Raw genomic sequence first — 12,473 nt, 5'->3', positions numbered from 1 at the left:
TTGGGGGGGGGGGAGAAAACAACCAACCAACCACAAAAAAAAACCCCACAAAAAACCCCAAAACACCAAAAAACAACCCCTCAAACAAACCAAAAGAAAAAGCTGCAGAATCGCTGCCACTAAAATATCAAACCATATGAACTTATGCACTCTGAATGAAAGGTCAGAAAAAGCCATAGCAGTTCACACTGAAACTTCCTTAGCCTCATATGTAACAACAGTCACATAGGAAGGCTCAGGAAGAAAGTAACAGATCTCTTCCCATGTACTCTCCCAGCTTCTGAGTATTCTCAGCAGGGGATATGTTGAGACCCTGACGTAGTTTATTTTGGAATGTCCATTGCAGGAGAGATTTTTCCCTCTAATTCACATTTTTATTGTACACTTTGAGATGTGCTATCATAGATAGACAGATAGTATCCCAAAATCTAGTCCTGTTGGAGAAAGGGTGGGATAACCACATGCCTTGCAGCAGGACAACCAACTCACACACAATCTGAACAGGTTTCTAAGGTTTTTTGGATTGAGAAGGTTTTGCTAACTGAAAACCAGATATTAGTGATATTTCTTGACAGTAGTGCTGCTGCAAAACCAGGGACCTGAAGTCACAAGCCACAGATTTAAACTGCCAGAATTTTTGTCCATGGTATTAAAGTGATTGATGTTTTGAACTAGCCGTTAAAGACCATCACCACCAATCACTGCTGTCCTTTCTCCAACACTTAAGTTTATTGTGTGGTTCTCCTTTCCTGTTTCAAACCACTGTAGCCTGGGTTCCAATAGCTCTATCCTCCTACTTCCAGGAGAAAGGTCCCAGTGCTGAGAATACCATCGAAAAACTGAGCAATAAGGGCAAGATCTAAGCTCGAAGACTTCTAAAAGGTAGTATCAAGTGGTATCAAGTACAGGATAGATGCCAAGAAATGGATGAATACGGGAGCAAAAGAAGGGACTCGAGAAGAAAAATTACAACTGATTGGGAAAATTTCTGTAATTATCTTCACATCTGACTGGGACAACAAACTCAGGAGGAGATGAACGTGAGCAATGACTCAATCAAAAAACAGTATTACTGAGAACATTGAGTAGCACTTGGCAGTGGCATTTAACAGAACAGTTCAGCATTAGCTGTTTGAAGGCAAATTTGTCTAGTCATGGAGTAGTAAATGAATGTAAAATGCTTTGTGGGTATACTATGAAATTATTTTTTCCTTTAAAACCAGTTACAATTTCAACAAATAATGATGGCTGCACATGGCAAGATTAATTTAGGAATTAACCTAGCTATAGTGATCAGAATTTATGCCGTATTAGTATGGCAACAGAACATTTTCCATTATTAACACTGGCATTGATTGAGAAAATATGTGAGACCATGTGGTTACTATTGAGTAGCAGACACCGAAAAAAACCCCAAACAACTTAGGGTATATTTCTGATTAATAGCTACTGATTCTTGCCCAAATTATTACCTGAATAGCGAATGTACCCAGAACAATAGTGCAAAAAATAGGATTTCTGAAGATGCCATCAAAGACATTTCTTTCACCATGGATTTTCCGTGCGTTGATTTCATTGAAAAGCTGCATCATGACAAAGGTGTTGAAGATAATGGTGTAATGCTCTGAAGGAGGAGAGTGAAGTGGTGCATTCCTCCCACTGTCAATCTTAAACATTTTCTCACCTAGGTATAAAACAAAAATAAAAGTTTCCACTAGAATAAATTAATCAAATCTCTATTTCCCTAGTTTTCTTTAGCCAGCTACCTTCTGTGCTGTGCTTTACCACCTCTCTTTCTGCATCAGTGAGCAAGCCACACCTAAACTTTCTGAGCAAGAAGCTTTGCACATTATCTCATTTAATAACTCAGGATACCTATGCAAAGTTGACAGTATTACTTTTCTTCTAAACAAGTAGTAATTATTCCAAGCAGTCAGTTCTTTCTGATGTAATAAGCACTCAAGACCATTGACAGTATATTTGCAATTTTCTACAGTATTTAGACGCAACCACTCTTCAGCAGGTTTTACCCATTTACTAATTCAGCACGGCATAACTTTTTACAGCATTCCTTGTGATGGGAGCTCCAGAGCTGGACACAGTGCTCCAGGTGGGGCCTCACAAGGGTGAAGTAGAGGGGGAGAATCACCTCCCTTGACCTACTGGCCACATTTCTTTTGATGAAGCTCAGGATACTATTGGCTTTCTGGGCTGCAAGAGTATATTGTCAGCTCATGTCCAATTTTTCATCCACTTTCTAACACACAAAGTACATAGATGACATCCAGTCATGGAAAGAGGCATTGTCTTAAAGTAAGGATGGGGCATTCATATCCAAGTGTCAAATAAGAGTAAAGAAGATTATCACAATACCACTAGTTTTCATAACCAGTGTTTTGTTAATAAAAGCGAATTAAAACTGGTATTATACTCAGAATTTCTGCAGAAGGAAGAAGAAAGGTTTCCTCAGGTTTACCCCTGAGGCTGTTAATTCCATTAGCTATGTCAATGGGGAGCGGATTTTTGCCTTGGGATATTTGAGCAGTTTGTGTTCAAGTCACTGGGAATAATGAGCATGTTTCAAAGAAACAATTTGGCTTACAGCCTTTTGACAGAAAGTAGAATACAATATCCCAAATATATCGGTAACACAAAAGAGTCTGTAAGAGAGCAAAGATTTTTAAGCAGACTATACATGTCCAGAGAGGTAAGTAAACATTGGAAAATATTCCCCTTACTACATATAAACAATAAAGGAAAAAAAATGAAAGCAAACAGATAACATTTTATCTTCTATGGATACACACATATACACACACACATTACATCTATTTGCTTTCATTCCATCACACACAGACACAATCTATGAATACTTCCCTCAGTGAGAGGACCTGTCCTTAAGTCTCTGTTGTTGCACTGCATCACTTAATTAGCAAAACAGAACATGTGCTAGTGTGGAATGGTAGTGAGTAAACCCATAACTAGTTTTTATTTCCAAACATGTTCCAAAACGTGTTACAGTACAGCTTTAAGTTTATTATACCTAGTTGCTGAGGTTCAGATTTTTTTTATACTACAGTTTGATAGAACCAGACAGTGACTTCTGGATTTCTGATGTGCCTCATGTCTCAAAGACATTACTGCATGTTCAAACACAATGTACTTCTGCAACATCACAGAGAAAAACTTGATGTACTAGTCTCTACAGAAACCTACGACAAAAAATGCAGTACTATTTGATCAAAATATAAATAATTCTCATTAATTTGGAGTTTAATTATTGAAGCACTCAGTTTAGAGCATCATGACACTGCAAAGCTGAGTTTCGTGGAGTTTAGAAAGGAAAAGACTTTCCTAGGCTTATCAGAGTAATGGTTGGGCTGTGTCCTTCAAAGTACAGATGGGTCTTCCAGAGACAGACAGGAGCAATTAGAATAGGGTGCAAAAGCCTGGTTTACTTTTCACCTGGCTCAGTACGAGGTATTTTAAACCATAAAACTCATTAAAAAAAAGGCATTATAACTCCCCGTAAAGTTCACAGAAGTCCTCTTTCCAAAATTTGTATTACATGAATTCCCAATACTTTCTACACCTGTTTTAGAGAATCTGAAATTACAGTTTCCCAGGACTCCCTAGACATTCTCAAAATACACTGGGAGTCTAACAGTTTTGCAGATCATCTCTCTTTCAAAACCTGGCAATTATTTTGATTTAAGTAACTCCACTGTAAACAGACCATCACATCTGCAGAGCATTCCAGATAATGTGCCAGATGTTGATAAGGTGGAGTAAGACTTCCACAATGAAGCTGAAAAACCTCCTAAAAATCACAAATTTACATCTGCAGCTTATCTGGAAGTCTGTATATAAAGAAAAATAAATCTCAAATACAGTACATGCAATTTAACGGTGATGACATAGTGACAAGAAGACAATACCAAATAGAAAAAAATCAACAGTCCTTCGAGCAAGTTCACTTATTACTGTGGAGCAGCAGAATCTATTCTTGGTCCCTACTATTCCCTGCAGCAAGAAACATTTCTCCTCCTTCCCTCCCCTTGCCAAAATGCAACCTATAAAAAGCATCCGTTTCTAGCAAGGCCTGAAGAAGAGTCCAGTAATCTAATAAATTAGATTTTTTGCTCCTTTTTAATATCCATTCCAGATATTAAATGTCAAAGGACAGTGCTATTTGTATCACTTAATACTGACTACTTGCTTTCTATACTACTTAAAACCAGCATTATTTCTTTACTCTGGCAAACGTTTTGCTCCTGATTAGACCTTCTCCAGCTATTGCTAAAATGGGTCCTGATTTTAATTGTGGCTTTGGTTTTTAATTTGCTGCTACATGTCTACTCAAGATGACAAGTCTCAGAATGAAAACTCAGTCTAGAAGAAGCAGGGTAGATACTCCTATGAAAATATAACCTTCTATGCTGCATTTTAACAGAAACTTGCCAAAGCCCATACCTGCATTTTGTGAGGAGGCAAAAAAGCTGGCTGAGGCCCTTCCCAATGGAACAACATATGGAAGGTGCCTAAACCCCTCTATTGCATCTGTTGTGCTTCCAATCCCATTAAGCAGCTCGGTTCTGCCAGCTGGATAACTAAGGCAGGCTTAATAAATGTCCATTAAGAGGTTACATTTAAAGCACTTTGGCTCGTTAGGCTACACAACCAGATCACAGAATCACAGAATCGAGATGTTTGGAAACTAAGCAACAAGTCTAACAAACTTTCTTACCGACAAAAAGAAGTGTAAATATGAGAGTGAGCTGGTACACAGCATGGCCCAGAATGTTCTTCATCATGGTGCGGGATATGAGGGGTTTGTTCCTGCCGTACGGCTTCCGGAGCAGGAGAGCCTCTGTTGGAGGTTCGGTGGCCAAAGCAAGTGAGGCAAAAGTGTCCATAATTAGATTGACCCACAACATCTGCACAGCTTTCAGAGGAGAGTCCTGTGGAGACAAATCAGTAGGTTACGTATTTCCTAGGAAAATAATTGCTGTCAGGTCATGTACTGGGATTTTTTCTTCCTGTGTGGCAGCAAGCAGGGCTGGAGACAGGACACACAAGTACATGGGCTGAGCTGTTATGACCTTTGTTGTGTTTCTTCTGCAAGACCAGGCTTACAGAAAGCACAGTGATCTGAGCAAAGAGAAATTATTTCAATCCAGCCATTTAAATCAGGAACATTTGCCCAATTCTTATAGAGTAACATATTACAATACCCTCTCCTACTGCATGCATTGTGCTTAAATTTTCAGCTGCATTTTGATAGGAGTTTCTTTCCTGGAAGAAAAATTATATTAGAATCATAGAATCATCAAGGTTGGAGGACACCTCTAAGATCATCAAGTCCAACCATTAACTTGTCACTGCTGTAACCCCTAAACCCTAAACCAGATCCTCCAGCACCAGATCCAGACGCCTCTTAAACACCTCCAGGGATGGTGACTCCATCACCTTCCTGGGCAAACCTATTCCAGTGCCTGACCACTCTAATGGGGAAAACATTTTTCCTAACATCTAATCTGAATCTCCTCTGTCTCAGCTTATGGCCATTCCCTCTAGTCCTCGAAACAATTTTAAATGTTTCTTTTTAATTCTAACCTACCTATGTTGGGTTTTTTTTTCAGAAATAGCTTGAAATCATTAACATTTATTAACCAATTACTGAGACATCTTGATACATCATAAATAAGACCTTAACTTGAAAAAAGAGAGGAAAAAAAGGTTGATATTCTGTTTTTAAAAATACCCTGAAACTCATTAAACTATACCAAATGTGCAAAAGCAAGAAAATCTTTATTAGATTACTGGTAACAAAATAGCATATCTGAAACTATGGAAAGGGAAGGAGAATCAAACATTGCTATTTGCCAGGATGCAGTTCCTGAAGCAGCTCACCAGTCGCTAGAAGGAGCTCTTTCCTCACACAACCCAATAAAGTCTCAGCCATAGGACGGAGGACTTCAGCTCATGTTTAAAAAAACCCCAAGTAAATAAATGAAGCAAACTGACAGATCTCGGGAGAACTCTGGACACCTATTATAAAGTTTTGATTTGGAATTCACTGGGTAGATATAATGGTAGAGAAACACAGTTGCTTCAAGGAGCTGTGAACTATGTTCTCTTTTGTATCTAACAACCTCCCGTGCCTTAAGGGTTCATATAAACCTGGCAGCATTAGTAAGGTTTGCTTCCTGCTTCCAATGGACCGGTTTTGTTAGGAAAACAGAATCTCAAAAGTAATAAGTTATCAGCATGACAAACTTCATCATGAAATGGAGTTAAACTGCAGTGTGAAAGCTGGAAGGGAGAGCACTGTTGTTACACATGACATTACCATGGTGCTGCAGCAGTGAAGCAAAGAAATTTAGGGAACAGCACACAAGCCAAAGCAAAGCCAACAGAAACTCCATAAGAGCTATGTCCTTTTCTTCACAGGGTTAAATGTTTGCTTTTAAGGAAATACTATCTAATAATAAGGGCCAATATGTATCCAACATCCCAAAGATACATGGAGAACAAAATTAAGTGAGTTGGTCTCTTGTGGATATGGTTTATGTTCCACGCTCACTTGAGTTAACATAGTATTTCCTCTTGAAAACACATTTTTATCACACCTAAATTTATACAAATTTTGAGACATTTTATTTATTAAAAAATATTTAATTTGGGCTTATTCAAAGGGATGGAGAAAAGCAACCTACCCTTTCTAAGCCTTACAGATTGGCTACATCATGGCAAGGAGGAAGATTAGCATTAATAGACTGTTGACCTCTTTGTTATGGGTTGCTTTAACTAGGCTTATCTAGAGAATTCAGCTCACTCATTGGATATGCAGCTGCAGAAACAGGAAATGTGTATGGCTTTAGAGATGGCTAAAAAACTAGAAGTGATCAGGACAAACTTCATTCCAAATCAAGACCTCATTTATTTTTATTAATACTAATGGCTCGAACAATGAGAGTACTTGCACTAAAAGCAGTTTGTTGCTAGGACTCAGATTCCTCAGATTGGATGCAGTATATAGGGAAAAAGGAAAACATCTTTCCTACTGAAGAATTTTCCTTGTCATATTTATGCCTGTCTAGTTAATGAGTTTTCTTGAGAAACATTCTCGTCTTTGAGACGTTACAATAGCTCAATTTCCACTTCATGCACGGAATTCTGTGAATAAAACTGAAATGGTCTGCTACACTTCATAATAAATAGAGTCAGATACTCAGGTGTCTGTCAGAGCCTGACACATTCCCAGCAGAACAAAAAGGCAGATTATTTCAGTCCCTAAACCACACAACTGTAATTGGCAGTCATCAATTTTGGCAACAACATGTTCTCACCATTTCACACTGCCAATCACCTTGGGTGGCTATGGTGCCCCTAATAATTATCTATTATTGGCAGTGCTACACTGTTCAGTCAAGTGTGAGAGCTCATTCTAGGCTGAAGCCAAAACATTAAATACACATTAGTCTGAGCAGGCAGTGGAATGAAATTTCCACTGCAACTCTATCTGATTTCTGATTAGTTGCTGGAAACTGAGGAAAATACGTATCAGCTAAGGAGCTTAGTCTTCCATTACAGATTTTAGTCACTTATGCAGTGGGATGCAAATCAACATTCTTTTCACTGCATTTTAGCCACTAACTGACTACCTAATAATTCTTAATTTCCTTTCTGAAAACTTTGGGGATGAAAGCTGTTCAAACTGCAAACCATCCAAAATCAATACTTATTTGTCAAATTCCTTTCCACTTGACCTTGGAATAGGTTAGCACTGGCCTAGAGGTAAAAGGAAAATGTCCCTTAAATCAAGTGATGTTACACTTCATCTTGGAAACACTTAAAAGTACAAATCGCCAAAGGCTGGAAATAAACTACAAATCTTTTGTGACATGCAGAGCCTCACAAATTTTAGAGCTTGTTACTTTTGATTTAGATGACAAGCTGTAAGGGAATAAAAAGGTATTTTCACCCTTACCTCTTTACTCTGACTTGTCACTGAACACATGCAGGGATTCAGAAAAAGGAGCATTTCTGGGAGGTTAACTTTCTATACATTAATGCAAAAAAATGTCAGCCCTCACTTCTACTGCTAGATTACACTGTCCATCAATTGTTTGGAAGTGACATCCTCAATTCTATTCCCATGCCTCTCAGCCTTGCCAAAACAAAGCTAAACAGTACAGACTTTGATTTTAATATTACAGCTTTTTCAAACTGGCCAACGCTATTATTTTAGGATTTGCCAAATACAGTTCTGCAGTCAAACATTATAACCATGTAAATTACTGCCTTATACATGTAAGTATAGATCATCCTTACTTTTTTGAACAAGATCTGTAAAAACAATCAGTGATTCATGCAGTACTTCATTGCTACAGTGCTTTTTAATTAACATTTAATTTTCCACACATAATGTCCTACACAGTCACTGTTTTCAGTTCCTGATGTCTGCTAAAACATTAAGTCTTTCTCAAAGTACGAGAATAATAATTTGAATGTAAAATGTTAAAACACAGTCTTTGTCTTCCCTTTCTTTAATGCAACCTTTTTGAACAGTTACATGGCCTCAGCACTTGAAGGCACAGACAAAATCTGGCACAGAGATAAACCTGCTAGCTTTATAGCTCCAGTAAAAAACTTTCCATTTGACTGAACTGCATTTTAAAATCTTTGTTTTGTTCATACCCAGATTACTTTTAACAGCTCCAAACATAATGACCTAATATTTTCTTGATACTGTGTGTATGTTGGGGACAGGAAACATAAGCTCATGAGGTTTAGTAAGGCATATATAGAACTCTATATGATACCTAGAGATGTGGAGCAATGACTCATTGGAAGCACAAAATTCACAATAATCGTAGGCAGAGCTCCAAAGAACCACCCTCACTGAATCAATCAAGGGCTCTCCAAAACTGTTACTCAGAGAATGAAGTCAGAATATAAGAGTTTATAACTCATAAATCCACTGGAAAAATAAATGTTTGGTTTAACCTGAGGCAATGGTTGCTGAACAGAAAGGACAATCAGACACAAACTGGTCAAGACAACCACACCTTGATCACTTTAAAAGTATGCACTGGGCAACACAGAGAGCAAGAAACAAGAGGTAAGTGAATTCGATTAATTAAAAGATAAGGTGAATGAATGTGCAACACGAACTTCACTGACATGGGACTAGCAGGAATCAGTGCTCAGATCTCATCACTGGGGTTATGCACACACTGCCATGAAAGTGAGAGCACCTATGCAGACAGACTGAGTGCTCCTGATTCTGCTTTTCATCAGTGTTCTTCAAGCTCTACTCTCTTGTACGACCTAGATCTCAAAGTGCTTTGCAGAATTATAGACCCACAGCACAAAAGTTCATTATTAGCTGAAAGTTCAGAACTCATGGCTTATAGATTGAGCTGCTCTTAAGTGAGACAGGGCCCAGTGTAAGTTAGACCCCTGTGAGGGGTGGTTTTGGCAGCTGTGCTAAGCTTTCCAGCAGGTGACACTGTATCTGTAATTCTTACGTTGCTTGGAATATGATTTCTGTCACCTTAACATGACTTCATGCTGGGACCCATGACAGAGAATAGCAAATGACCACTTGCATGAGTCCCATGTAGTCTGCATAATAATTTCTTTGAAAGACTACTGCTACTCCTTTATAACCTTTATCTAACACTGGAGCAGTATGTAGGGTCACAGACACTTTATACACATAATGAAACATCTGCTGGAACAGCAGACCAGGACAAAACAGATATGGCAGATATTCTCTAACAGCAGTACCTTGGGCAGATAATTAATAATTAATAAAATAATACTTGCTTAAATTAACTGAATTAAACTAAACAGCAGTTCCCTGAAGTGGAATTAACAAGGACAGTGACTCTATATATTTGAGAAAAAAAAGCAGTAGATTCTTAAAATGACCACTAATGGTCACAGGCTCTACCTAATGTTTTTCTTACGCCACTCCATAGTCCCCCTAAGGTGCTCTAGACCAAATAAATCATCTCTTACATGGGCAATGCATTCTCTCAGTGGCCCTTGGAGATCTAGTTTCACTCATCCCAGCACTGGCACAGTCAGACCCCATCACTAACACAGGGTTGCTGTGGTTCCACTAGGAGTCCTGCAGGGACATGACCACATGCACATATTCACACATACACCAGTGCAATTGCAGAATCAAGGCTGAATATAATTAAGTCTATTCAACTGCAAAGCACAAGGCAAGTGCTAAAAACAAATAATCCAAGTAAAGATATGATTATCTCTGTACAAAGCACAAACAGTAGGAACCAAAAAGAGTAGGTAAGTGTCAAGGAAGCTTCATCCTGAAAGCATCCCAGGATACTGGTTCTGAACTGCAGAACAGATTGTTTGAGAGGTGGCATTAGGAAGCATGGAAGAATTGTTACTACTTACATAGAATTTTTCTCACCATAGATTTGATGAAATATCATCAAAATGTGTAATGCTGATTAACCTGAATATTAATGGTGACCTACAGTTATATTCTGTGTGTCAAAGAAAGCCAAACTGACTACCTAAAGAAATGTAAAATTAACAATCTGTCACAGGAAACTGCTGCTTTTTGGAAAATACAAATTTCAGCTTCATTTGTTTGTTAAGAACTTATATGTGTCAGTACAAACAGTAACTTAGAACCTGTGCAGAGTTTAGCAGATCCAGATCTGTGTATGCACCTAGATGGTTGTATGCAGCACTTTTTGGTACGGCCATGCATTCTGTGCTAGAGCTATTTTCATAGCAACCAGAGGGTACAGTATGTTCTCAAGTGCAATTTTTAGTAAAGCTTATGAGCCAAACAGAATGTCCTTTCGCTGGCTGAAGTCAAAGCCTAACATAATAATGTTCATTCGTAAGGCAAGATCCTTCTTGAATGAGACAGAAGTGAGAGCTGCTCGAGATTATCCACAGTCAGGCTGCTGAGTGTAAACAACAAAGGAAATAACTGCTGCCTTTTTGCTACTGTTTCAATGGTTATTATAGATGTCTCCTTTGCATTTGTACTTTGACTGCCAAATTAAGGAATTGTATAAAACAACATATGGAAAGCAATCCAGGCATTCCAGGAGGTGTATGTTAAAACCTGTAAACAGGGACAACAGATTTGAGAGGCTCAAGGAAGGTCTTACAGACCACTGGGGCAATATAAATGCACTGGTCCTGGTCCAAATCCTTCTCGAGGCCAATGGAATGATTCAAAGGCTGAAAAAAGCTCCAGAATCAAAGAGGGGAATATACTTGCACTGATTATGCACTTCACATGCACTTAGACTTGATTTGAAACAGTCCTTGCACCGATTTGGTAACACATAACCCTTTCAGGAATAAAATAGAAATTCCTTAGTTAACAAATAGAATGTATTTCTCTTCATGCTTTCACAAAGCAACTGAAGAAATGCTGGACATTAACTGAAAAATATGCATCTTAAATAAATGTTAGTAGGCAGTGATTAAGTCTATAAAACAGGGTCTCAAAAGGAAGCATTCTTCTCAGCTCAGAGTCCTGATTCTTCTGTTGCCGGCAACAATCACCTCACAGCTAAACATTTTCTCAATATGCCTGAAAATGTTTCCCAAGGGAAAAGGCAAAGTCACACAACTTGGCTGCAACATCAATAATTTTGTCCCACCGCACAGGCTCCACTGTGACAACAAGGCATCCCCAAGGCCTCCTGGATGTCAGTCAAGGCGTAGGAGAAGTTTGACCTCCTGGTTTTGTAAAGGTACCTGAGTTTCTGGTTGCAGGTATCAGTTCCATGATTACAATGTAAGTTTACCCTGGAGCAGAGCTGATGACTTATTCATCGTTTTGCTCAGGTGTGCATGAGGTGAAATCTACCTGCTGAAACAGGAATGGGCATCTGTATGATGCACAATGGAGGGAAGCATCAGCTTTCCCAGAGTGCATCTTCATCCATGGAGGCATTTTGTAACAGCACCTGCCTGCAGCATCTGAAATATACAGCAATTTAGGGAGTGGCAGCACTAAAAACTGCATGGTTTGCTATTTTCTAATGAAAGACAAAATCCTTACACTCTACTTAATACAACCTTTTTTCTTCTATGGAACAGAAAATTTAATTTTATTAATCAAAAAGTAATAATTCGAAGGGAAAAATATGATTTGCTTTCAGGTATGCTTTTTGTAAATGACCTAGACATGTGGCATGTGCACCAGGATTGCAGTGAGGGATTAATGCCAAGGGAGAGAAAGAGGTCAAAGTCCAACTCTATGTGTCATTTAATTGGTTGCCCCTGGAATTAAAAAGAACTGCCCAAAAGCAACAAAATCACTTTATCAATCAAAAAGCTCCCCTGCTGGGATTACTTCTGTGTGTCAGTACTGCTCTCATGAAAATAATTATCTCGTTCCATAACCCACCAAGGAATACATATTTAATAATGAAATATTCTGAGAGGAAAATGTA

At 38.5% G+C, this 12,473-nt stretch overlaps 1 protein-coding gene across 6 annotated transcripts in view; it reads right to left on the bottom strand.

The window, feature by feature from the left end:
* LOC103806491 (plasma membrane calcium-transporting ATPase 2) overlaps positions 1-12,473 on the bottom strand; it is a 173,073-nt gene that overhangs the window by 21,469 nt on the left and 139,131 nt on the right. For all 6 annotated transcript variants that reach the window (XM_009079186.1, XM_009079187.1, XM_009079190.1 and 3 more), the window contains 2 exons: positions 4,748-4,961; positions 1,473-1,684 (listed from right to left, as the gene is read on the bottom strand). In XM_009079186.1, coding sequence (XP_009077434.1) covers positions 1,473-1,684; positions 4,748-4,961 — 426 coding nt within the window. The remainder of the gene's footprint in view (positions 1-1,472; positions 1,685-4,747; positions 4,962-12,473) is intronic.

This window comes from Acanthisitta chloris, unplaced genomic scaffold, assembly GCF_000695815.1.
Source record: "Acanthisitta chloris isolate BGI_N310 unplaced genomic scaffold, ASM69581v1 scaffold3427, whole genome shotgun sequence".
Lineage (NCBI taxonomy): Eukaryota > Metazoa > Chordata > Aves > Passeriformes > Acanthisittidae > Acanthisitta > Acanthisitta chloris.
Note: the sequence above shows the minus strand (reverse complement) of the source record. Positions and strands in the feature narration are given on the sequence as shown.